The sequence below is a fragment of the Protopterus annectens genome, chromosome 12.part0 (genome assembly GCF_019279795.1).
Source record: "Protopterus annectens isolate FY-2018-M chromosome 12.part0, PAN1.0, whole genome shotgun sequence".
Lineage (NCBI taxonomy): Eukaryota > Metazoa > Chordata > Ceratodontiformes > Protopteridae > Protopterus > Protopterus annectens.
Window position 1 is genome coordinate 368,107,642 of NC_056746.1, and position 26,849 is coordinate 368,134,490.

General features: G+C 39.9%; 1 protein-coding gene across 3 annotated transcripts in view; it reads right to left on the reverse strand.

Annotated features, from left to right (window-relative positions):
- The window catches only part of LOC122816582 (SEC14-like protein 5), a 1,360,693-nt gene that overhangs the window by 26,085 nt on the left and 1,307,759 nt on the right, over nucleotides 1–26,849 (reverse strand). For 2 of the 3 annotated variants that reach the window (XM_044089470.1, XM_044089469.1), the window contains one exon: nucleotides 1,322–1,500. In XM_044089470.1, coding sequence (XP_043945405.1) covers nucleotides 1,322–1,500 — 179 coding nt within the window. Of the gene's footprint in view, nucleotides 1–1,304; nucleotides 1,501–26,849 lie in introns of all 3 variants that reach the window. The other variant, XM_044089471.1, reaches the window with a different exon arrangement.

Genomic DNA, 26,849 nt, shown 5'->3' on the forward strand with positions numbered 1-26,849 from the left:
ATTGTCATTTCATTTTTAAATAGAACTGAAGAATGACCTTGCTAGCTCTCCCTCCTGCACCTGTCACCACCAAACATAACACATACTTCATCTAATTGTTAGACCATAACAATTTTCCTCTCCTTACTTTAATAACTTTCATAAATACTAGTAATGTAGTCCCTCAGCTCTGCCACTGAGACATTCTGTACTTTACATCTCTTCTTTCTCTTCCTTATCTGCTCTACTTCTCCCCCTTCCCCCTGTTGCTCTTCTCATACCCTGCTTTCTTTCACTCTCTTGATGCCCCTAAACTTTCCTCCTCACCCCTTGATCTCAACCCTTCTATTTATTACTCAATTTTCTTCCTCTCTACCAACTCGGTTTTAGTCATTAAAGATGTACAAAAGCTTTTTTTTCTGATGCCCTATTTGCATATCTTCACTTTTACTACAAATTTCCACCTCTTCTACTTTTTAGCTACTGTTTTTTGCTGAATTTTATGCTTTGTTAATTATTCCCACTACGACATGACTGTATGTTTTGTTAAGTACCTTTATTCATTGATGGCATGAATGCATGTAGTTATGTATACAAATTCATATTGCTTGTAATGTAAACTTTGTTGTTGTTTTCATTACTGTATTGTTACTGTTACTTTTGTGTGGAGCTTTTCTCCTCGGGTCTCCAATGAAAATGGGCCACCAGCCCAGTGGACTAACCCAGTTAACTACAGATAAATAAATAAATAAACTGTGAATTAGCAGGTCAGGACCCATGATGCCACAGTAGAACACTACAGTACTACAACACAGGCATAACACAGAATAAGATGGAACAGCAACAAACCTGGGCATGTGAAGAAATTGCAAAAGTCACAAGCATGACACGCAATGGACAAGAATGAGCACGCTAAAAAGTTATATGTATCTCACTTGAGAAAATAAAAATGGACAAAATTTAATAATCAGACTAGCTCCAAACACAACCAAAATGAGTTCAAGCAAATGCGATATAAAGCACTTTTTTACTGAGAGGGCACTGAAAAATAGGAAGCAACCATTAGTGAAGACAGTCTTTGCAGTAATGGAAGGAAGATCACAGAGTGGATGGAATGACAATGACTTGGTTAAGGCTACACCAAATATATCAACAGATGTAAGAATGACCCAAAACAACAACAACCCCCCCCCCAAAAAAAAACAACAAACACTCAAAAGTAATTAAGCAGTACTAATCAGAATAGGAAGAAGACCCAATGGTTTGTGCTAGCAAATAATTTGTGTACAACAAATGATAAATAAATACTAAAATGACAATCACACCTCGAGAGACCACAAACCTAAACTCCTCTGAGGCAAGCACTTCCGTGTAGTACATGACTTTGCATTTGTGAGAGGAGACCTGTAGTGATGCAAGGACATCATCTACACGAGGCAGGCTGGATGCAGAAGAGGAGGAAGGCATATGCATTTTCCACTGCAGGATATAAAATCCAGGCCAACGAGTCACGTGGGATCCCTGCATGGAAAGAAATTATACACTCTGTTAATCCCTGTACTTTAATGATACTTCAGTAACACCAAAGCACATTAAAGCTGCAGCGACAAAATTATCTTCATTAATCTTTCTTAATTAATTCATTCGTTCATTTTTTCTATAATTACTTTATTATTTCATTGTCATGGGATCCAGTGGTCCTAGCAGGCAGCAGGCTTAAGCAGAAAGCAATTAAGGAGACAACAACAGTCTATTGCAACTTTTTATTTCACCTTATGCATAAAACGAACATGGCATGTAGTAGTAATGTAGAGAGCTCCATAAGACAATACAATTCTGTACTTCAAGTGTGTTTTAAATAAATACACTCAACTATATTCTTGTACAATGTGTATGTTTTTGTGGGGGCAAAGGCATGTATACACCAACCTGAATATAAACTGCACATGTATAATCTGCCAGCAACTTAAATTGCAGAGAAGAGTCAAACTGTAGATGCTACTTGCATCCAAACTAGCTCCATAAACAATGTTCAGATTGCATGTAAGACAAATAAAAAGAAAAACGATACTCAACCTAACAAAAAACAACTGAGTTCCACTAGATAGTTTCCTGCTTAGCACAGTGAGTATAAAGCAGAAAGAATTTAATCCATGCTACAGACATAGCGCTTCAGGCCGCAGGTATCTCTGTGCTGTTTTGGATGTAGATCACTTCACTGCTAAACATCCACATACCTACACTTTCCAGTGAAATGTGAGCTGAATTAATATGATGTAGATGTATGTAAACAATGCCTACAAATGATAAATTAATTTGTATGTGGAACTTTTCTTCCCAGGACTCTGACAAAAAGGAGCTTCTACATCTGTCGGATTATCCCAGTTAATAAAAGGAAACAAATAAAACTATTAAATAACTACTAAGCCTTGCAAGACAATTTAGTACTCACAGGATAAGATGTGAAATGAATGCACTATTATATACTCATGCAACTCATTACTGAATGAATTAGACTGTTTGTTTGAGTTTGACTGCAAAGGACATTTCTAGGAACAATTTGTGTTCAGTCCTGTTTAGTGTATGTGCATCTATGTATTTGAGCATCTTTTTCATAGATTCATAGATATCCCAAGTCTTACGACCATCCATGCCTGGCCAATACATTCCCTTTCGCCAGAATGGTCACACCAGTGAATCCCTCAGTAAGGTTGTGGATACCCATCCAATCAAGTGAATTACACTGCTTAACATGCAAGGGACATTTATTCTAGAGATTTGGGAAGCACTGGGTTATAAAACAGTCCATCCACCCTGTTTTACTTACAAGTTGGTGAAGATTTAAGACCCTGTTTATAGTACTGGTGGAGATACTGGTCTAGCAGAGAAAACAGGAGGTCCAAAATGATTGGGTACCTAACAGTGTGGTCTCCCTTCAAAAGTCTATAAGGCACTGAAGAAAGGGAGAGAGATTCCAGCCTCTCTTTATAGCTCAGGGTCTTTAGCTCTATGATATTTTTGGTTAGGAAAATGCTCAACATATAAACAATAAATAACATAAAGCATTTACAATAACACTTGCAGTATGTCTAATTATCTGATAATGTTTAGTGAGATGCATCCCAAAGGGGGCACTGACCTTGATAATTGGCCTGATCAATTCAGAGTACTGGGGAGTGAATACCTCTTTAGACTTTGATATTTCTTTCACAATTAACATGGCTAAATAAAATGATATTATGGTCAAAAGAGAGGGAGCTATCCACCCAAGTACTTAAGTCTCTGACTACATTTTCATTTTGTAGTGGTGACTTATTTATACAGTATAATGATGGGAGGGGTTGTCTATCAAAAGTGATAGTACTACACTTTTTAGCATTTAACATGAGCTCATTTTTAGTACACAAATAATTTATTAGGAAGAGTTCATTCTGGAGGGTTTGGTTATCACAGGTTGACTTAACAACAACCTCCCAGTTTGTAGTCATCTGCAAACTTTGTTAGCAGAGGTCTTGACTCTCACCTTGGAAATCTGAGAAGTAAATATCAAAAAATGAGTTCTCAGCACTGAGCCCTGAGGAAAACCAGTAGACACTTTCATATTTTCTGATCAGTCATCTGCAACTCGCTCTGTGTGGGTTCTGTCTTTCGGCCAGTCTACTATCCATGTTGCTACATATGAGCAATTTTTACAGTATTTAGCTTTTCCATTCGCTAAGCTGGCATCATATAAAAGCTAAGGTATTTAGCTTTTGCATGATGCCAGCTTGGAGAATGGTGGTGAAGGCCTTGGCCAAGTCAAGATATGCCTCATGTATTGCATGGTCATCACCCACAGTTTCCATAACCATTTCAATAAAATTTACCAGATTAAACACACAGGACTGACCCTTCACAAAGTAAAACTATTTGCTGTCAAGTCTAAACAAGATTCTTGACAACACAGTTTATGAGGTCATTTATAATATGTTCCATGGTTTTGCTGATAAGACTTGCAAGGCTGAAAGGTCTGCAATTACCCAAGTCAGTTGTACGGTCACCCTTACTGGGTGGCATCACCACTGCACAGCACCAACGAGTAAGGGCCAAATCAGTAGATAAACGTAGATTAAAAATTTGAGTAGTGTGTCTGTAAGTGAATGTTCAACACAATTAACCAGGTATTTTGTCAGGACCCATACAGGAAGTATTTTTAGTCTTGGTTAGCACTTTTAGTAAATTATCTTTAGCGATAATTGGGGGAGTAAAGGATTCAGATATTTCAGGGCTTTGAACAGAATTCTCATGGGTGAGGTTTTGTGTGTGTATATGTACAAGATTACCACATCCTTTAACACAGAACTGTGTATTGTCAAGGCTACTTTATTAACAGGTAACATGTTAGCCAAAATGGAATTAGATAGCCTGTCATTCACTCAGGGTACCACACATTAAAGTATAGTTGCAAAATTAAACTTACCATAACACTAGATGTTCAAATGATCAGTGATACAGTAGCTATATGGATTATATCTTGCATAGGATATAACACCTGACCAGCTCCCAAAGCATAGGGGCACCTCCAGACTGCTGAGAGTTCAAGCAGAGCTGGGGAATATCAATGGTGTGGGTGCTAAGCCCTTCAGAGATTTCAGGGCAACTGAAAAACAGAGGCTAGAACCTTGAAAACGGTCAGTGCTAGTTAAATAATGCACTTCCAAGATGGTTGCACATTGAGTAACAGCTTAATTCTAGCTTCCGCAGTGTGAAAACAGAAATTTAGCAGAGAAAGCCAGTGGACCTGGATTTCTGAGTAAATTTCAGTAACTGCTTAGTAAGTGCATTGCCTTGATGCCAGGAAAAAAGAAATACAGAAGGCCTGAAGGAAAATCAGCTACAAAAGGTGATGAAAAAATACTTACTGGGAGAAGTACTGTAGCTGTGCAGCAAAAAGAAGTGGAAGCTCCAGACATGACTTCCAGTAACCTTGAAAAAAGTATAAAACAATTGCATACCGTCCTGACTAAAATAAATGAAACACTGATGGAGTATATCAACTCAAAGAATAAAAGGCTGAAAAAATGGAAGAAGCTTTAAACAGATCCTCAGATAAGATGATATAACTGCAAAACACAGAGGTTAAAATGAAGAAAAGGATGGCTGAATATGAAACTGCACAAGAAGAGACGTTTCAAAAAATAACAGAATTAGAGGACAGAGCATGTACAGAAAACCTGATATTTTCTGCTCTACCTGAGAAGCTGGAAGGAACAGACTATATTAATTTCATGAAAGCAGAAATAAGCAACTGGACTGATGTTCCACAACAGAAAATGTTAATTGAATGGGAATATCATGTGTATGTTCCAAACCTGGCTATGAGAAAGCAACCTAGACCTTTAATAGTAAAAATGCAATCTTACCAGCAGGAGTTGATTCTGACAGAAATGTGGCAGAAGGACAAAGACAGACAGCAGAATTTGTGGAAAATGACTAATAATTGTACACCAGGCAGAAGAGAAATACATTTATTCCATTATATACGGAACGCCGAGAAGCAGGCATGAGATTCAAACTGCTCTACCCAACTATCTTCAAAATATTTTTCCCTGGAGGACCAAAAACATTTTTTGATAAAGTACATGCTAAGGAAGAAATACAAAAGTTTGACCAACAAAAAGTGGGCTGTGAAACAGAAGGAGATTCTGCTTCTTGTTCTTCTGGTAAAAAAAAGACCACAGAGAGACTGTGCCAGTGAAAACTTTCCCAGTGTTTCAACAGAAAATGCTTGAGAGAGGGAAAAAAGCACAGGTGCTGACTAGAAGAATCAAGAGTGTACTGGAGATGAAGAAGAGACAGGATTTGAGAAATGGAGATGAACAGGATAGAACAAGAAAATCTGGAAATATTGAACTTTCTTGGACTGTTAAACTTGTAGGGGACACTAAAGCATATGTCCTACTTCATGTAATTAACATTTGGAGACTAAAATCAGGAACTTGGAAATCAACAAATGTGGGACTACAAAGCAATAATTTGTGAAACAGGACAGAAGAAGAAAATATGGGAATATTGGACTCTTTTGAACTTTCTTAAACTTGCAAGGGACTCTAAAGCATATGCCTTACATTATGTCATTAATGTTTGAAAAATACTCAGGAGAGGAGAAGAGAAGGGAGAGAATTAACTGTAAGTAAAGTAAAATTTTTTAACAGTATTATTTAAGTGGTGCATGATTTTCTTTGCATGTTATAAAGTATTTTTTCAGTTAATTTTAAGTGTAACGGGGATACTAATGTAAATAGGTGCTTCTGTTTATTCTTTTTGTTTCTTTCTCTCTTCTCTCTTTTTTCTTGTTCAGTTTTAAAAAATATAGGCACTGCAATGTATATATAAAAAAGAGAGCTCTGGTTAAGAGAGCATGGCAAAAGAAAAATGTGTGTGATATTTCTCATTCCTGCATAGGGGAAGGACTGGGTTAAGGCCAATAGCTTTCCACAGTAACACGTTTTAACAGAAAGCAAGTAAATGAAAAAGAATATTGAATATTACAAGGTCTTTTTTCTAGTAAACAGTCCTGTAGCTGGTTCTCATGTCACTAGCAGACAATCTGATAAAGAAATAGCTTGGAGAAAATGTTTTCTGAAAGCATTCAAGTGTTTTCCCAGCTGGGAGAGGCATAAAGATAAGGCAAAACCAGACAGCACTTAACAGAATCAGAGGCTCTACTACACGTCTTAGCATGGATAAATCTTCTTTCTGTTTAGCTCAAATCTGTGTGTGTGTGGCTTCAGTTTGGAACTTTTGTTCCTATTAGGACAGTAAAACGTCAATATTTGAAGAAACACATAGTTTTGTGTGTTATTATTAAGTTAGTAGGTTTTATGGGGGGTATTGAGTGTGTGTGTGTGTGTGTGTGTGTGTGTGTGTGTGTGTGTGTGTGTGTGTTTGTATTTTTTTGAGGGTTTTAATAAAACAGAATTTCTGCAAGATGTGACATAGGCTCAAATGGAGATGACAAAAAAAAAAAAAAAACAACCGTATAGAAGATTAACATGCCAAACAGTGCATGCATGTAACACAAAAGCTGGAACTAGACATTTAACAAAAAAAGCTGTTATACGTAAAGGTGGGAATAATAATCCCTCAAGAATATGATTCTTTCTGTTATGTCTTAAATGTTTATGGTCTCATAGATAAATACAAAAAGAATGTAGAGTGCAAATAACTATGGTACAGGAGACACACTTGGAAAGAACTGAACATGTGAATTTGATAAAGAAATGTTTTCAAGATGGTTATTCAGCAGAATACCTGGGGCAAATGAAGAGAGGAGTACTTATATTAATTGCATCTGGGGCTCCAATAGTAACAGAAGGGGAAAAAATACAGTACTGGTAGATTTGTAGTAGTAAGGGGCTACTGGCAAGGGAGGAGGAGGATCACACTAACATGCATTTATTCCACCAAAAACTGCTATAATGGAGCTTAAGATAATTCTGGGAGAAGTAATCAGCTTTCAGCAAGGAATATTACCTATTGGTCAGGACTGGAATTTGATTTGCAGCACTGAAGATGTATCTGAGGGGCCCAGAAGGGAAAATATAACAAAGGAGGGTATATTTTTAAAGAAATTTATGAAACTGGAGATGTGATTTCAGTACTAGGAATTCTTACTGAATTTACATACTATTCCCCAAGATACAAAAACTGGGCTAGACTAGACAGAATTTACATTTCACAAGAGCATGTACATTAAATTGAAGGTCTTAATCTGCACCCAATAATTGTTCCAGATCATGCAGCAATAATAACTAAAATAAAAACACAGGGTAATGAAATAAAAATGAGACACTGGTGCTCTCCCACTTATCTGTTGAAAAGAGAGGAATTTAAGGAATGGGTAGTGAAAATTACTCAGGATCTATTACAGAAGTAGATACTTCGTCTGAAAATGTAGCTAGGGAGTGGGATAAAATTAAAGTGGAATTTAAAAACAGGGTAGAAATAAAAGAAAGGGAGATATGGTTAAAGAAGTAACAAGACTTATTCAGAGGGACTGACAAATATTGAAGTATTGCAAAATATGGGGAATCTCACAGAACAAGAAGAGGAGCAACTGCAGAATGCTAAATAGGAAATAAGTGATTACTGCAATAATATGCATGAGTTTAGAAAGATTGCTGTTAACCAACTTTTTTTTTATAATAACTCTACAGCACAAAAAACTTTTAGCACAATGACTCAGGCAAAAGAAAGTAGAAAGGGTTGTCACCAAGTTTTGGGAGCCTATAACAAGTAAGATAACAAGGGCACCTGTAGAAGCATTAGAAATATTTCAGAAACTCTATGAAAGTCTGTATAAAGCAGAGAAATATGGAAATCAAGAAAAGGTACAAATGGAAATGTTTATGGAAGAACTAAATATGCCAAGGTTAGAGGGAAAGGATGCTCAATTACAAACAGGATAGGAGGAGATGAGATAAAAATGGTGATGTATAACCAATCTACAGGAAAATCCCCAGGAACAGATGATATTCCTGTGTGTAAGCTAGGAAGGGAAAAAAATTATACAGATCTGGAAGATTTTGTTTAACGGTATTTTAAGAGGAGGAGAAGTATCAACATCCTGGAAGAAAGTGGTGGTAGCTGTAATACTTAAAGAGGGTAAAGATCTATCAGATCCAGCTTCATACAGACCCATTTCAATACTAAATCATGATTGTACAGCACTTATGTCTACAATGGCTAAAAGAATGGCAAACGTGATGCCAAAATTGAGAGATATGGATCAGTGTGGTCTTGTGGAGGGGAGGCAAACATTTGACAACATAAAGCAGTGATGATCCAGAGGGAAGAATAATATAAGAAAATACCACTGTTACTGGTGGGTCTTGATGCAGAGAAACCATCTGGCAGAGTGAGCTGGGATTTTATGAGCAGAACAAAATGAAGGCATTTGCATTTCCTGATAAAATTATTAGGTTGATTAGCAAGATATACTGTATGAAGGATTGGAGGCAAAACTTAAAGTAGGTGGGATCCTCTCTGATAATCTCTGCTTGAGCAGAGGAACCAGGCAGGGGTGCCCTCTCTCTGCTTTTTATTTGCATTATATTTAGAACCATTTACAAAGAAAATAAGGGACTTAGAAATTCAAGGATATAATTGGTATGGTAGTCAAGAAAAGCTGGCTCTATTTGCAGATAACATTATTTTATATCTGACAAAACCAGAAAGGGACATTACAGTGCTGTGGAACATATTGAGACAGTTTCAACCTTTTCAGGATACAAAACTAATGAAGCTAAAACAAAAGCAATAGAGGTAAATTATGTACCCACATACAAACTCATTTAGCAATATCCATACTCATGGGGACATGATAAAATGACGTATTCAGGAGTATGGATTAAAAATGATACCAGTATGGCAGCTATGGATATGTAGGAAGAGACTAACCAAAAGATAATACAAAAACTGCGAAAATGGAAGCTCTGTTATGTAGATATTGATAGTAAGATACAAGCAGTTAAAATGGTTTTAGTCTCTTTAGTCTTATATACAGGTCAGGCGCATTCTTATCAACTAGAGAAGTTGTGGATAGCAATTAATAAAGAACTGAAGGATTTTATCTGGGAGGGGAAAACAGTAAGTCAAAGAGTCAAACGGGATAAGCTTATTCTTCCAATAGAATAGGGTGGATTGGGATTACCGGAGTTGAAGGGGTATTTCAGAATAACACAGTTAAGGCTCCTATATATAACAGAAGCAGAAAACTATAATTCAATGTGGAAAGAGATGGTGATGAAACAGGGGGGAAGCTCAAGTAACAGGGACAGACTGGGACTTTGGATGCAGACCTTTACGGAGAAGAATAATCATACAGAATATTATATTCATAAAGTAGCAGAAGGTCTTTTAAGAACTAAGCCAACACAGGAATGGAGAAAGGAGATTCTACCTATAGGGATGACTGCAATAAGGGATACAGACAATAGGCAAGAGGGGGCGGGAATATATTGGAGAAAACTGGCAAAGGAACCAAGGTATTGGGAGCAAATAACTAGAGACGGAAAGGTAATAGAATGGGAAGACATCAAGGACTTATTTGGACTGCAGGTTAGGGATTGCCTTCCACATCAAGGATTGATATCTGGGTATAGGCAAAAAGAAAGAAATGTGTGTGTGTGTGTGGGGGGGGGTCCTAAAAGACCAGCACTGGTAGAGTTTTTAGTAGAATCTAGAACAGAAGCTGCCATTAGGAAAGGAACAATTACTAGAGCATATAAAATATTGCATGATAACTATAAGAATCAAGCAGAGGAGGTTAGGAAGGATTAGGAAGAGAGACTGTATAAGCAATTCACAAAGAAACAATTGGAGATATATGTATATCTCTCAAATATGCAACATAATCTAGAATATGGAAGTGTTTACATAGGTATTTTTAAACCCCAAGCAGACTCCAAAGAATCTTTCCTCAGGTAGGCAGTAAATGTTGGCAGACTCCAAAGAATTTTTCCTCAGGTAGACAGTAAATGTTGGAGATGTGATGGAGAAGAATGAGGTAACTGGGAACATATTTTTTGGTTGTGTAATGAGTTGGCAGTTACTAGAAAATGGACATCAAAGTCTAAACCAACTTTCATAAGTAGTGAAGATAGTAACAGAGATAAAACAACTGGAGCTGGGATCTTTAGAAAAGGGTAGTAGCAAATTACATAGGATAAAATGGAGAATGTGGTATCAACACATGCAGAGGAGGAACTAGGTTTAAAAGAAGGCAGATTTTGAATAAGCTATGTAATGGTGACTAACAATGACTGGCTATATTAAAAGTGATGTATAATGTTTGCAGCTGCAGTTGTGCTGGTACGGTTTGGAATGTATAATGTTTGCAATTGAGATTGTGTTGCTATGGTTTACTTTGATTTATATAAATGTAACATTGCCTATGTCATACATGATAATTTAATAAAGTGTTTCTTGTTTTTAAAAAAATGCTAGTCAAATAGAGTGGAAGGAGATACTAGTTTGTCTGCAAGGAATGTGCTGAGTCTGAGATAGAGTGATATCCTCTTTAAATTGCCATGGCTGTAGTTCACTTTCGTAGAAAGGAAAAGTGCTTTGTACACACACACAAAGACATTCTCTCGCTCCAGCTTTTGATATTCATATTCACCAAAACAAATCAAAGGACAATACCTAATCTATCTTTGACAGCTAAAACTACTCTGATTCTTGCCTCTTCACTGATATGAAAAAAATGAAGACCTCCCCTGATTTTGTTCCCCAAAAAAACACTTTGTGGTGAGGGCAGTGAATGCAAAGTCCTTGAAATGAGAGGAAACATTACCTAAGCTCTGGGTCTGCACTACAGATCTTAGCCTCTCCCCCATAGGTGGAGATCAAAACTGTTTAAAATGCATAATCCATGATGGTAAGAAGTAACCAAAAGACATAGCTAGAGAAACAGCTTTTATCAGGAAGTACTTTGACTAGAAGCACTATGATTTTAGAGCCAGAAACCTGGAAGAAAGATATTTTTCCCAGCAAACATTTTGAACACTGTACATACTATGACCCATATAATACACATATGAATAGGTGTTACAGATGCTGGAAGAGCTAGACAAGAGGGAATACATTATAGGCTCTTAACTGTTATGCAGGTGTTCATTTCAGCCATCAGAGGTGGCATTAGGACCTTTGAGAAATTGCTGGCAGATGCAGATACGAGTACAGGCCATATCCATGACTCCTTGTATAATGGGCTTTTCCAGTCAGCTTTCACCCTCATGGAGAGGACTCCCATTGCCGGGGAAACTGAGGGGCTGATGGTCAACAGGTGTGGTGGGATAAACTACATATAAAGCGAATCTGAACAATGTTCAAAGCTTCTTAAGAATAAACTGGACAGCTAGACAGCAAAATTTGTAGCAAAGTTTATGTCATGTAATAAATGGAATGAATGGCAAAAAAGGCATTGGATAAACATTTTTTTCTCAAGGTCTTTTTATCCTTCATCTTCACTTACCCATCAACCCCCCGACCTCCTGATGGCTCATTTGATCTCTCCTCCCTACCAGAATCTGAGGACACTAGAAGAGACAGAGGTTTTATTATATTTGGTCCTTTAGTTCCCTGTCTTGGTGGCCTGATGTGCACCCTGCATTGCCAGCCCAGTGACATGTGCATGATTCAGCACTGCTGTGCTTGGCAGACCAAAGCAGCATGTGCCTTAGTTAATGTGATCTTTACTTTACCACCTGTTTCCCACTGGGCATCAGGAAAGTAGTGGGTATGCCCATACCCCCCATGATGGGCCATCTAGTTTTGGCTGCCCACTGCCACTCCTTCCAGTCAGTTTCTCCAGCACCCAGGTCACTAGTCAATCTCAGATCATCTGGTCAGTAATCAGGGCTTCATTCCTCTGCATCATGGAACATGGTGTTTTATAAGAATAAAAACTGATAATAGAAAGTGTTAAGCTGGAAAAACCTCCCCATCCATTATCTTAAGCACTTGTTCTGGTGAGAGTCATGATGGTAGCAGGCTGAGTACAGTAGACTAGACTTCAACATTGCAGCAGCAGTCTCTATCTTATCTCATTGGATCCCTGGGTATCTCCATGCAAGTTGTGAGATATCTGGCCGTAATGTCCTGAGTTTTCCGCAGGGCCTCCTCCCAGTAGTCCATGGTTGATACACTTCTCATGGGAGGTACCCAACAGAGCTGTGGCAAGATCATCTGGTGCCCTTGGCAATGCTGTCATTTAATGTTTCCCAGTCTGAAGTTGAGACTCAAAAAAATGTCCTCTCAAAGTTGAGGACCAAACATAGTCTGGTCAGAGTTGAGGATAAAAAAATGTTAAGCCAGAAGTTATTACACATGCATTGCTGCACTTCACTGACTGTCATTCATACTTAAAAAAGTTCTTCAAGCTACGTAAAATGGTGTCAAACACCTTTATTAAACTGTAGCAAATTATACTGACTGATTGTCAATTAAGCAGCTACAATCTTGATCACTGCTGCTGAAATAATTATTGATACTGCTTGCAGGGACTGAGCAGCACCTCTTCTACTGTGACAACTGTGCTCCCTAAAAACTTGCATTGGAGCAGTGGGATCAGTCTTTCCCATCACCCCCCCCCCCCCATTGCTGTGACTTTGGTGGCCAGACCACCTCAACTAATCCCTCCCAGCCTTACAGAATGTTTGCTATACTGCCAAGATTCTGCTGGATTGCTGAGCTCCTCACTTTGTCCTGGACAATGAGCCCAGATACTCCATGAAGGATCTCCATTTTTGTCACTGGTATTTACAATCTTATCCTTCCAGTTATAACCCAAAGCTTGTGACTATAGGTGAAAGAGGGGAAACTGACTAAGCAGTAATCTGAAATCTCCAGCCGACAGCCTGCTGTTTAGTTACTGCTTCACTATCACAGTCCAGTACAATGCCTGAGGTACTGACAGTGTACCAGGCATGCACTGGACAATCCCCCGAGTTTCTCTTGCATTCAGTTAAGAACAGCCTCCAAGATACTTAAATTCTTTCTACTGAGATTGCTGCTCCTTCCATGTATGTACAGAAAAAGAAGTTATGTACTCACCATAACATTCCATGCTTGTAGTTCATCTCGCCCTTCATTCTTACATATGGGATCGGCTCCGACTCGGCCTTTTTGCAAGCTCAAAGTCTTCTAGTTGGCTCGTGGCTAGATTGGTATCCCATGGTGCACCAGTATAATCCCCAGATCTTGTTTGCTGCTAACTAGAGAGAGAAAGAACAATAATAAAAGGTTTCCACTTGTTAAGAAAAAATATTCTGTCTCCAGATCCTTCCAGGAAGGGGGTAGGAGGGTGGGTTCATAAGAATGAAGGATGAGATGGACTACAAACATGGAACGTTATGGTGAGTACATAACTTCTTTATGTTCTGTCATCCTATCTCGCCTTCATTCTTACATATGGGACAGTGTCCCTAGCACCTTATTCTTGGGTGGCTCATGGAAAAATACTCCTGAGTACCGTGGAACCAAAAGAGGCTCTACCCCTACAGGTCAAATCCAATTTGTAATGAGCAATAAATGTGCGAGGGGTAGCCCATGTTGCTACTGCACAAATATTATCAATTGGAACCCTGGCTTGAAAGGCTGCAGAAGTAGACTGAGATCTCGTAGAAGGAGCCTTAATTTTGAATGGTAAAGGCTTACCATCGGAAGAATAAATGTAGGATATACAGCTGGAGATCCAATTCAAAAGGGTCACTTTGGAAACCAGGAGACCTAATCTGGAGTCGGAAAAGGAAACAAACAATTGGTCTGACTTCCTGAATTCCTTGGTCCGGTGTAGATAAAACCATAATTGTCTGCGAACATCCAACTGATGGAATCTGTATTCTGCTGCATTGGAATGATTAGGGAAGAACACCGAAAGCTCTATAGTTTGGTTCAAGTTGTTATTATAGCACACCTTGGGAACACAGGATGGGTTAGTACAAACAGATACTCTGCCTTTGTGGAAAATCAAATAAGGGGGCTTGACAGACAGTGCTTGTAACTCTGAAACTCGTCTAGCAGATGTGATTGCCGCTAGAAACAAAGTCTTCCAAGACAGAAATTTCAAAGGAGACGAATGAGCTGGCTCAAAGGGTGGAAACGTTAATTTGGATGGAACGAAGTTCAAATCCCATGAAGCAACCAGTTCCTGAAAGGGAGGTCTCAACAAAGTGGCACCTTTAAGGAAGGTCTTACACAATCTGTGTGACATCAGATTGGACTCATGTTGACCCAAATGAAAAATATGATATTGCTGCCAGCTGAACCCTAATTGTGGCAGCAGCAGAACCCTGGTGAAAAAGTTCAAACAAGAATTCCAGTACCATCAGAATAGATGCAGTATAAGGGTCAACATTCCTTTCCTCAGCCCAGATAGAAAACCTTCTCCATTTGCTGGTGTATAACTTTCTAGTGGAGGGTTTATTAGAAGATGTAAGAATGTGAGTCACAGAGGGTGAGAAATCATGAAGCCTGACTAGAGAAGGAACTGGAGCAGCCAAGCTGTCAAAATGAGGGTGTGGAGGCTGGGATGAAGAGAGCCTGACATGTGCGTCAATAGATCTGGCACTGGGTCCAGAGTCCATGGGTCATCTAATAGGTGAGGCCTGAGGAAGGGGAACCAAACCTGATGAGGCCAGTAAGGAGTGATGAGGATCAATTTGCTTCCCAACAGTTTCGCTTTCTGAATCACCTTGGATATGAGAGGAAAGGGTGGGAAAGCATAAAGGAGACAGAGGAGCCAATTGTGAACAAGTGCATCTCTTGCTGACTCCCCCAGAGGGGGGATAAGGGAGAAATAGCTGCTGCATTTGGAGTTGATCAGGCTGGCAAAAATATCACAGCAAGGCTGTCCCCATCTACGGAAAATCTGTTCTGCTAGGGAAGATATTGCCCATTTCCAACCATGAATAGCCCCTTGACAGAGTGGGAATGATCTGGTTCTGACCTGTTTGCTGAGATACCATACTAGCAACATGTAGTCTGATTGTATTGCTATCGTCCCAACAGACAGAAGGTCATGGAGTGCTTGCAATGCCAGGAGCACTGCCCTCATCTCTAGGACACTGATATGCAGGTGGGCCTTGTGATCTTGCCATGTGCCTTGGACAGTCCTGCCTAGATAGTCCCCCCCCCCCAACTGTGAGGCATCCATGGTCACAGTAGCAATGGGTTGGCGAGGAAGGAATGGAGGGCCTGTCGTTAGCTGGTTGGGTTGAATCCACCAATGGATGTCCTTCTTGCAAGACTCTGTTAACAGAATGTGGTGGTATAGAGGCAGTTGTTGGGAGGAACACAGGGATGATAGAAGCCATTGAAGAATCCACATGTGTAGTCTGGCTAGAGGCACTAGTAATATGGTGGAGGCCACGGTCCTTTGAAGTTTCAGCACTGTCTTTGCCTTGACTTTTCGGAGGGGGAAAAGATGGTGAATTTGTTGTACGAGACTGTGTGCTCTTTCTGCTGGAAGATGAGCCAACATGGCTACTGAGTCTATTTCTGCACCTATAAAATTCACAAATTGAGAGGGTGATAAGGCAGACTTTTCCCAATTTATAGTAATTCCAATTGGGCACAAAGTTGGATTGTGGCGTCTCTGGTTTGAAGAAGTAGATGCCTGGTGGAGGTGGTCAGGAGCCAGTCTTCCAGATACAGAAACACTTGGAATCCTAGATGTCTCAGGTGAGCTGTCACTACTGCCATACACTTGGTGAACACCCTGGGGGCTGTGGTGAGACCAAAGGGCAGAGCACGAAACTGGTAGTGACTGGCTCCCAAACGGAAGCGTAGATGGCTCCTCGATGCTCTGTCTATTTTTATATGGTAGTACGCGTCTTGGAGGTCTATTGAGCACATCTAAGTGTCTTTCCCTAACAGAGGGAGTATAGACTGCAGTGTCACCATCTGGAACTTGTTCTTCTTTACGGATTCGTTTAGTTTGCTGAGGTCCAAGATGGACCTCCAGTCCCCTTTACGTTTTGGCACTAAAAAGAATCTGGATTAAGTTCCGAATCCTTCTTGGTCTGCAGGGATGGTTTGGATGACTCTGTTTGTGAGCAACTTGTTCACTTCTACATTTGCTTGATCCCTGTGATTGGGTGGAACATCCGGGATCCTCTTGGGAATATGAGGTGGAAGAAAAAAGGGTATGGAGTAACCTCTGGTGATAATTCTTTGTACCCATCTGTCCCGGATGATATTTAGCCAAGCTTCCGGATACAAAGAATTGCGACCCCTGACCGGCTCCAGAGAAGCACAGTTGGGCCCCACATGGGAGCGCTGATAGGGTCAACCTCGAAATGAATCGAGGCCTCCCTGGTTTTGTAGCTCACCCCTCCTCTAGGGCGACGTCTACCATTTGCTCCTCCTCCTCTGCCTCTGAAGGAGTTGTCACCATGTGCATCCTGGAAAAATCTCTGGGACTTCTTGAACCCCATTTTACCACCTCTCTGACCCTTGGGATATGGTCTAGAGGGGACGGTAAAACGTACTCTCATGGCAGAGAGTGTTTTCCCTTCTTGCTCGCACCTGGTGAGTGTGTCTTTTACCTTAGGTCCAAACAAGGAAGAACCATCAAAGGTAAAGGTAGACTTGAATGGCTCCACAAAATTACACAAGTGCATCCAGGAGTGCCTCCTACGGGAAACTCCTGAACCCGCTGCCCTGCTTGTTCCATCGGCTGCATAAGAAATCAGCCTCATGGACAAGTTAACAATGGAATTCAAGGTGGACAACTGAGCAGACACCTTATCAGGGACTCCTTCAGTAAATGTACCTTGTAGAGTCCCTCCTAACTCCTTAAGGAGATCTCTCTGAAGCCTTGTAAAGTGTGTTAGGTAGTTCAGCAATCTGAGAGTGAATGCCGCTGATGAAAAGATACGCTTTTCATACCTGTCCATCGTTTGAGACTCCTTGTTCGGTGGATGGACAGATGAAGACGTCTCCGCTAATTCCTTCTTAGTGGCCGCCGCCACCACCATGGCATTTACGGGAACACCCTTAGATAAAAATTCCTTCTCCTTGGGGGCTGACAAAAATTGATTAGGTCTCCTGGGGACTGGCTCTACAGTATCAGGAGTCTCCCACACCTTTCAACTAACAAGCTCCAACAGTTCGTCAAAAGGTGGAGACACCCAAGAGGCTGAATGTTGAGACTCGAAAGCCTTCAGGTACACTGACTCCTCATCAGAAGGGGTAATGGTGGGCCAGCCACACCTCTGCTTAAGGATCTCTAAGATGTCCACAAAGGGGGCATCATCAGAGGATGACTTGGGGGACCCTTCTGACTCCTCGAGGTTGATGTCGGAGGTAAGAGACTCATCCTGGGAGTCTACATGCTTCCTCTTGCATGTCCTCTTCCGATAGGGCTCCTCAGAAGGGTATTCTGAGGAGGCCTCGGAAGAGTGGGTGCCACCAGCCGGGGGCTCTTGAGGCAGCGGGTCTCTGCTGTCCAGAGAGGGAGTAGGTGCTGAGACGGAAGTCAGTGCCCAAGGGGGAAGAGTGTCGGTACCCCTGGGTGGAGCTGATGATCGGGACAGCACACTCATCATCTTGAAGGCCAACCTCTCTGGCTACGAAGACCTCCCCAGTTCTGAGGAGATGGATGATGCCATCGGCTCCAGAGCCATCGACTCTGAGATAGATGTGGGGTCCGAGCTCACCCTAGCCAATGCACCGAGAGGGAGACTCAGAACCGAAGAGGTCCGGTTCCAGGCGTCCCTGTCAGGGCCGACTGGGGAGCTTTGGCTGCTAGAAACCACGGACGGCATTGAAGGTGTCGGCTCCGAGACAGCCTCAGGGGGAGCTGGAACCGAAGGTTCTACAACCAGCGGTACCAAGCACTCTGGCTCCGAAAGGCCAGCATGGCTCGGAGGAGGAACCACAGAAGGGGAAATGGACTCAAGTGGTTCTGGAACTGACTGGGTCGGAGCCAACAGCATTTTGGGTAAGGCAGATGACTTCAGGAGTCTCAGCACTACTCTCTCCACATCTTCATCCGATAGGTTCCTGGAAGATCTGGAAGACAGTGTGGGAGATCTAGACCTCTGTAAGATAGGGGACCTTAACGTTGGGGAGACCAGGAAGGGATCTCTAGACCGGCTCTGATGTCTGCTATCAGTGGTCGGCTCCAAACTGCCTGGGGCCGACACTGTAGCCATACTAGCTACATCCTCGATCAGTTCCGAAATCAGTGGAGCCGAAGAGGGAGAAGACTTGTCTGGTTTCGACATTTTAGGAGGCGGTTCCCAGGCACCAGTTGGAGCCGGGGAATGCCTCTTGGAAGGTTTAGCCTTTTCTTTCTTAGATCCATGCGATTTAGAAGAGGAAGACGAACTGGCCAAGTCTTCCTCAAAGGAAGGCTTAAGGAGACCTTTTAATATTAGTTTATTCTTCCTTTCATGTAAAACCCTGGCACTGAAAGAATGACAAAACAAGCATGTTTCTTGTAAATAGATGGCTTCAAGGCAATACACACAGTTACTGTGGCAATCAGTAATATACATCTTCTGCGAACATTTGACACATTTCTTAAACCCCAAGGGTTTATGATCTTTTGCCTCCTTAGACATAGCACTGAAGAACTGACACAAGCCAAACACCCAGAGAGGACTAGGTCCTCTAACTTAAACGGGGCTAGCCCTTACCGCACTAACAATTACACAACCACAAGGACTAGGTCCTCTAACTCAAACGGGCCTAGCCCTGGTTAGAAAAAGAAAGGAAGAAACCTAGGTCCTCTAACTCAAACAGACCTAGAAAGGAGGATAGAAAGGTCTGAATTCGCAAATATACTGACACACACACACACAAGGTAGAGGCCTCTATACAAAACTATACCTTGGAATCAAGAAGGGTTGGAAAATCAGGAATCCTTGTCAGCTAAGGTGAAAATCTGACAAATAACTTGGCTGATTACTCAAAAATATCTAACTAAGCTAATAATACCGCACACTAAGAAACACTAAATAGCTAAGCTAATAACACGCTCTAAAGAACACTGCACACAGAAAGTTAAAATGAGCGCACAGCGCGCCTTAAGCACTAATAATCAAACTGATAAACTACCAATTGTCTAAACTAGACTAGCACAGTAAAAAACAACTAGGGGCAAAAGGCCCAGTAAAAGAAACAAAACTGACACAAGGCCAATGGCCAACAGCCAACCAGTTCATAAGTTCATAGGTAGGTACTAGGCTACTGGCCCTAGGGCCTATATAAGCCCAGCCAAATGGTACACTGGCTTTTTACACCCAAGAAAATTATTTTCCGGTGCCCCTGTCAAGCAGAGCTACAGAAGTGATCCCCGGGGTGAATTTCCTATCTCCCATCCAATCATCAAGATTTTTTTTGAAGAGTGCTAATGAGGAGCTTTGTTTGATATAGATAGGTAGTTTGTTCCAGAGTATGGGAAGTCTCTGAGATAGTTCTCAACAATAATTCACTAAATAGGGGAAAAAGGTACTGCAGTTGACTAAACTACTCTAACAATAGAAAACAACACTAGCAAAGTCTATATACATCGAAAAAGAAGCTGTAAATACCTAAAAGTAGCAAAATGTGTTAAACTTAGCCACGGCCAAGAAGCACATCTGAACTCGTCGACGCAGCAAACAAGATCTGGGGATTATACTGGTGCACCATGGGATACCTACCTAGCCATGAGCCAACTAGAAGACTTTGGGCTTGCAAAAAGGCCGAGTCAGAGCCGAGGATCAGCTCCGAACCCATATGTAAGAATGAAGGGCGAGATAGGACTACAGAACATGAATTGACTCTAATCCATGAAAAAATTACCTCTGATGTGGCGTTGCAGATTTTTATCCTGTCTGCTTCACATTCAAACGTCAACCACTCCAGGACATGCTAGAGTTCAGTCACTGAAGACTAATAGGGCAACATCATCTGCAAAGAAAAAGATTCAACCCCATACCCTAAACTGGACACTGCCCAGACCTCATCTGTGCCTTTATATTCAGTACCCAGAGAAAAATCAGGATATATGAAAAGCTCAAGTTTCAGTCAGGCATCAGCAAAGATTACAGCTAAACATGCAGATACATAAAACAGTCAATAAAGATGAAAGTAAGTGAAAAAAAAAGAGATTGGCTTTGTACTAAACTCAAAGGGTGGTAGAAACATGTTCCATAAGAAGCAAACAATATTTAAAAGCCAGTGTAAATGCAGTGATTGTTAGAGCTGGTAAAAACAAACGACAGGATATAGATTATAGGCACCTTCTCAGGAACTTTTTGTTTAGTGAGAAGTCCAGGAGGTAGTTTCACCTTAGCAGGGGCCTTTAATTGATTAATGGTATTAATAACATTTCTAACAGTCAGCTAAAAGGAGATGAATTGTTACCTCACCCCATCCTTGTTTCTTTTTTTTTTCTCCAATTATGTTTTGTAGCTGGTAATTCCTACAGAAGTGGGAAACAGACTACTGATCCAAGTCTATAAGGGGACTGAATAAAGCTGAACGTGTGTAAGTGGACTGAATAAAGCTGAACACTTGTATAATGGGACTGAAGAAAGCTGAACACAACATGCTGCAGGTCATTTTGTCTGTTAAGTAAAAAAAATTATGAAAAAAATTCTTCAGGTCAATAAACACAGCTTAGGAAAGGCTCTGTGGACAATGGGCAACATGCTTATAATGACACATGTACAAATGTCTTGTAGTTTAGGGACTAATAAATAGCAACTGACACAGCGTTGGAGGTCAAAGTAATCTTCCTAGACACGAGCCAGGCTTTTGACAGCACAGACCATCAGACCATTATGACATGGCGGAAGAGGTTATGTCCTATTAAATGAGATAAGAGAACGGCTATCAAGTAAATCATACATGGGTGGAATGTTGTCATGTGTGATGTTGTGAGGGAGGTAGAAGAGGTGGGAGATGGCAGAGTATGACGTAACAGGTGTAAGGTTACCTGGAATTTACGTTATGCTGTACCCATGAAATGAGGAGCTGTTGAAGTGAATATCCAAGTTTGTGAAAGCAGCAGATGGAGTACAGTAGAGTATGAGAGGATAATACAAATGTCTGGCCATGTTCCTCTATAGCAACAGCAAAAGATACCTGATTAAGGAAGACACCTGCTGTGCAGTGTGATCAGATGATGCTACTTGGTGGAATGTAAGTGATGGCACATGGTCAAGAGAAAACCTGCACCAAAACAGAAGCACAGGTGATGATGAATTTGATCAGATACTGGGAAATGTGAAGGCTATCTGCACTTGCAAACTTGGAGATGGGCTCATTCTACAAAATTCTTACAGTAGCAGACAGAGCTAATGTGGTTAGAATGAGGTATGAGGTTCACTAAAACCATGATCTTGACATGTAGTCTGGACAGTGAGGTAGTTATTAACATCTTACATAAGAATCGGCCTTTGATTTGTGGGGAAGAGGTTCTTAGACAAGTAGATGACAACTCCAAGTACATTTTTAAAAGGGTATGTAATTTAAAATGTATGTTGGAGAAAGGAAAAGGGTAACAAAATGTTAAGACATAAAACACTGGGACCTTTCCGTTGTGGCACAAGTAATCAGTGCGCTTACTTATACAATAGTGAAAACGGTACCATACTAAATAGTGAAGTTCAGTTGTTAGTCAATGGTTATTTAAAGCATGGAACAACAGATTTTATATAGCTGTCTGTATGCCAAACCTGTAGCTGTTTTTACATTGGCAAGACTACTAGGAGATTATGTAAATGCATTTATGAACATTTATATGACATAATAAAAGGTGACTTCACTAATGCATTATCTAAACATAGCCATGAATGTACTGAGTGCAATAAGTTGAAGTTCTTGTAATTGAAAAAATGGAGAAAGACCATAAGGGTCGGTCCTGGAATGATTTGATTGAGGAAACATATGTTATTTGGTAATTGAGATTAAAAGCAGCAGTACTTCCTTGGTTAAATGAGCATACACCTATTGCTAGTATTTTAAAAGGGTGATGGAATGAATTATGATTTATTGTATTAGGGATATTATTATTTTCAGTAAATAATCCATGCAAGGATGTTTAATTGTGTTTTAAAGTTTTAAAAATATTTTAAATTGAATCTGCTACATGATTGGTGGAGTGTAAAAAAAAAAAAGTTATGTAATTACCATAACGTTCCATCTATGTTGTCTGTTTTTATTCTTCCTCAACAACTGGGTTCGGGTCCGACCCTCAGATTTGACTCGGCCGTTATTTTCAGCTAGTGGCCACTTGAAAGCTCTCAAACTCATCACTAACCCATAATGCTCTGTCCCTTAACATACCTCAGATCGTGTTTGTTGACTTATAATATCAAAAGACATATTAGCACCCTGGAATCCATACCTGGAGCTCAACATAAGGAACAGTGGTTCCCTTACAAGGTCTTTTTCTTCTAGAAATCATTAGTTCAAAGGTAGGGGGTTGTTGGGAGCAGTGTTGAGGAAGAAAGAAAATGGACAGAACAGATGGAATGTTATGGTGAGTACATAACTTTTTTATCTGATGTCCATTTTCATTCATTGCTCAACAACTGGGACAGAGTCCCCAGGACTCTAAGGAAGGATATTCCTGAGCACAGTTGAGCTGAATGCTGCTCTTCCCCTTGAAACCAGATCCAATTTGTAACTAATTAGTAATAAAGGTAACAGGATTAGCCTAAGTAGCAGCTGCACATATATTGTCCACAGAAGCCATGGATAAAAATATTGATGATATTGCCATGGACCTGGTTGAATAGGCTCTCAATGGGTTGGTAAGGAAAGGCCTAATTTGTTGTACACAAAGGATATATAATCGGTCAGCCATCTAGTTAAGGTTAACTTTGTGACCGGCTTACCTATTTTGAAATCCGCAAAGGAGATAAACAATTGATCTGTTTTTCTGAAGTTTTTCATTCTAAACAAGAACACAAACCAATGATAAATTGAAAGTGAAGACTTCAGAGCCACAAGAATACAAAATTTATTGAGCACTGACAGAATAGTAAAAAACATCCTCTCTTAACCTTAAGTACACATATCAATCAAGTAATAAACCAATAAAACAGTGAATCAATTACACAATTAAACAATTAAGTACAATTAAATTAAAACCTAAAAACTCTAAAGGCATATCCACCATATAAAGACATATAGTCACTTGAATACATATATTTGCAACAAAGGTTGTAACAGCAACAAATAAAGAACAAAAAACAATAACCACACCAGTATATTATTATATACCACATTAAAAACCCTTACTAAAAATATTATTGTAACAAACCTTGACATATTCAACCTAGGCTTACTTGACCCTTTACAGGAATTCAACTGCCCTTAATTTTAACACACTAGACAAGGAAACTGTCTTATTTGGAGGGGGAGGAATGTGAACAACCAGAGCGAAGAGGACCACTGGCAGCCTTTCCCTCGACCCTCCCACAGGGAGGGGGAGAGGGAAAGGGAGAGGCAGGATGTATATTAATTGGTGAGGGTTTCATTATGAACTGCTCTACTGTTAACAGCAAATGCGATTTCAAAATTTTTAATCTTAGTACAGCAGAGGTTGACGTTTCCTGGGTGAATTTATTTGAAAGAGGGCTTACTTTTGTGTCCACCAATAAAGCTAGGGTTGAAGAGCTCCTTATTCAATTTAAACTTTATTTGAGGAAGCTCAACTGCACATTCATTTTAAGAATGCTCCACAGCAGGGGTCTTGTATTATGGGTAATAAAAAAACTAGTGTATTCAACCCCCCATCTCACCTCATTGTTTCACTTTTTGAGAAGCTCTGTGAGAAGGATATCAGGACGTTTTTGAGGTCACCTGCCAGCTTAGCAGGGCGCTTTAACCTTAATAAGGAGATAAAGGCCATACTATGCAGTATTTCTAAAAATAAGCATATAAGAATGATGAAAACGGATAAGGGTGGGGGACTTATAGTTATGTACATGATCGACTATGTGACTGGAATATTGAATTTACTTTACACCAATGTATACAAACAGGTTTCAGTGAACCAGTTAAACATAACCTACAGATACATTGACCTTATGCTAGAGGAGTTGTTACTTAACCAAGAGATTAGTGAGGTGTTTAACTTTGTCACAGTCCAGAAACCAAAAATCCCACACAATTTTTGGTATCCCCAAAGTCCACAAAAACCTCACTGACCCACCAATGCGTCCAATTGTTGATGTCAAGACTTCTATGACATTTATGTGGCTAAATATATTGGCAATTGTACTAAGGGCATCTTTGCTGGTAATCCATTTATTCTCAAGGATTCTTGGGATTTTTTAGCAAAAATTTCTGATTACTTATTTTATGAAAATTTAATTATAGTTACTGTGTATATAAAGGATCTGTATTCTGTTATCCCCCATGACATTAGTGTTGACTGGTTTTACGAGTATTTGTCTTTTTATGGGGGTATAGATAAGAATATGGCAGATACTGTACCCTGAGGGTTTTCATGACTATGACATTGGAAAATAACTACCTTATTGTTGAGAACCAACTGTTTAGACAGCAGAAAGGAGTGGTAATGGGGGCAGTATGTGCCCCAGTGTTTACCAATGCTGTACTTTCTTTTTGAGAGTTGAACTATGTTGTCAACTCAAGCTACCAATGGTCATGGGTGTTATACAGATGCTTTTAGATGATATGATCTTTTTATGGAAGGACAGTGAGGAGATGTTACAAGAATTTTATGACTATCTTCACTCTACCACTGAGTTTTTTTAAGATTTACAATGGATATTCAGGGTAGTGTAGCTAACGTTTTTGACCTTACTATCTGTATCAACAAGAAGGACAGGGGTTTTGAGTCAACTATTTATCATAAACCAACATACTCAAACTCATTTTTGCATTTTGGGAGTATGCACGCTGAGCACCAAAAAAAAAGCCCTAGTAAAAGGGCAATGTGTGACACTGGCTAGGATGGTGACTCAGGATTTGGAGTTTGAGAACGAGACTGACAAATTGATCAACATGTTTAAGGTGAGGGGATACTCTGGGGATTTTTTATTGAACACTGTTAATGAAGTGAAGGAAAAGAGGAATATGGGGTATTTTGTCCTGCTACTTGGGAAGGGTAATGGCACTATGAATAACCCAAGAACAGGGTATACACCCCCACAGGTGTTTAATAAGGCATTTGTAGTCACCTTTAACACCACCTTCCACGAGGTAAGGGCTATAGTGGAATCCCATTGGAATATCTTTAGGGTAGACCTGGATTATTTGGACACCACTGGGCCTAAACCTCTGATCGTTTACAAAAAGGATATCTGTATTAAGACACTATTGGAAAGTATTAAAAAAGAAGAAAGAGTATGGATGATGTCCAAATGTGGTCATTGTGCACAATGCCCCTTTATCCTTGAAGCATCTAGCCTTATGGTAGCGGGATTGGGAGAAGTGAAACTATGGTGTAAATTTTATTGTGGAAGTAAGGTGGTGGTTTACCTGGCCTAATGCGGTGATTGTCCTGCTTTCTAAATAGGGAAGATGAAGTTAAGCCTTAGGAAATGAATTGACCAACACAATTACTACATTGATAAAAAAGATATTAGAAATGCTTTGTGTGAACATATACTGGACAGCCCAGGGCATAAGTTTAAGTTTGTTATTGACCAGGTAAACCTAGGATAAAGGGGTGGACCGACTGAGGATTATTTGGAGTTTCTGGAGTTAAAGCAGCAGCTTAGGGTGAATGCCACTCAATACCCTGGACTGAATGAGGCAATTTCCTTATCTAGTGTGTTAAAAGTAAGGGCAATTGAATTCCTATAAAGGGTCAAATAAGCCTAGGTTGAATATGTCAAAGTTTGTTACAACAATATTTTTAGTAAGGGTTTTTAATGCGGTATAAAGTAACATACCGGTGTAGTTATTGTTTTTTATTCTTTATTTGTTGCTGTTGAACCTTTGTTGCAAATATATGTATTCAAGTGACTATATGTCTTTATATGGTGGATATGCCATTAGAGTTTTTAGATTTTAATTTAATTGTTACTTAATTGTTTAATTGTGTAATTGATTCACTGTTTTATTGGTTTATTACTTGACTCATATGTGTACTTAAGGTTAAGAGGGAATGTTTTTTACTATTCTGAGGAAATTCGGTTATTGTAGGATGAAAGGGCTCAATACATTTTGTATTTTTGTGGCTCCGAAGTCTTCACCTTCAATTTATTATACATTTTTCATTCTATGTAAGTAAAAACATAATTTCCAATGAACATCCAGTAAACGTAACATATATTCATCTTTGTTTGCAAAATTTGGAAAGAAAACTGGCAAATTAATAGACTGATTGATGTTTGATTCTGACA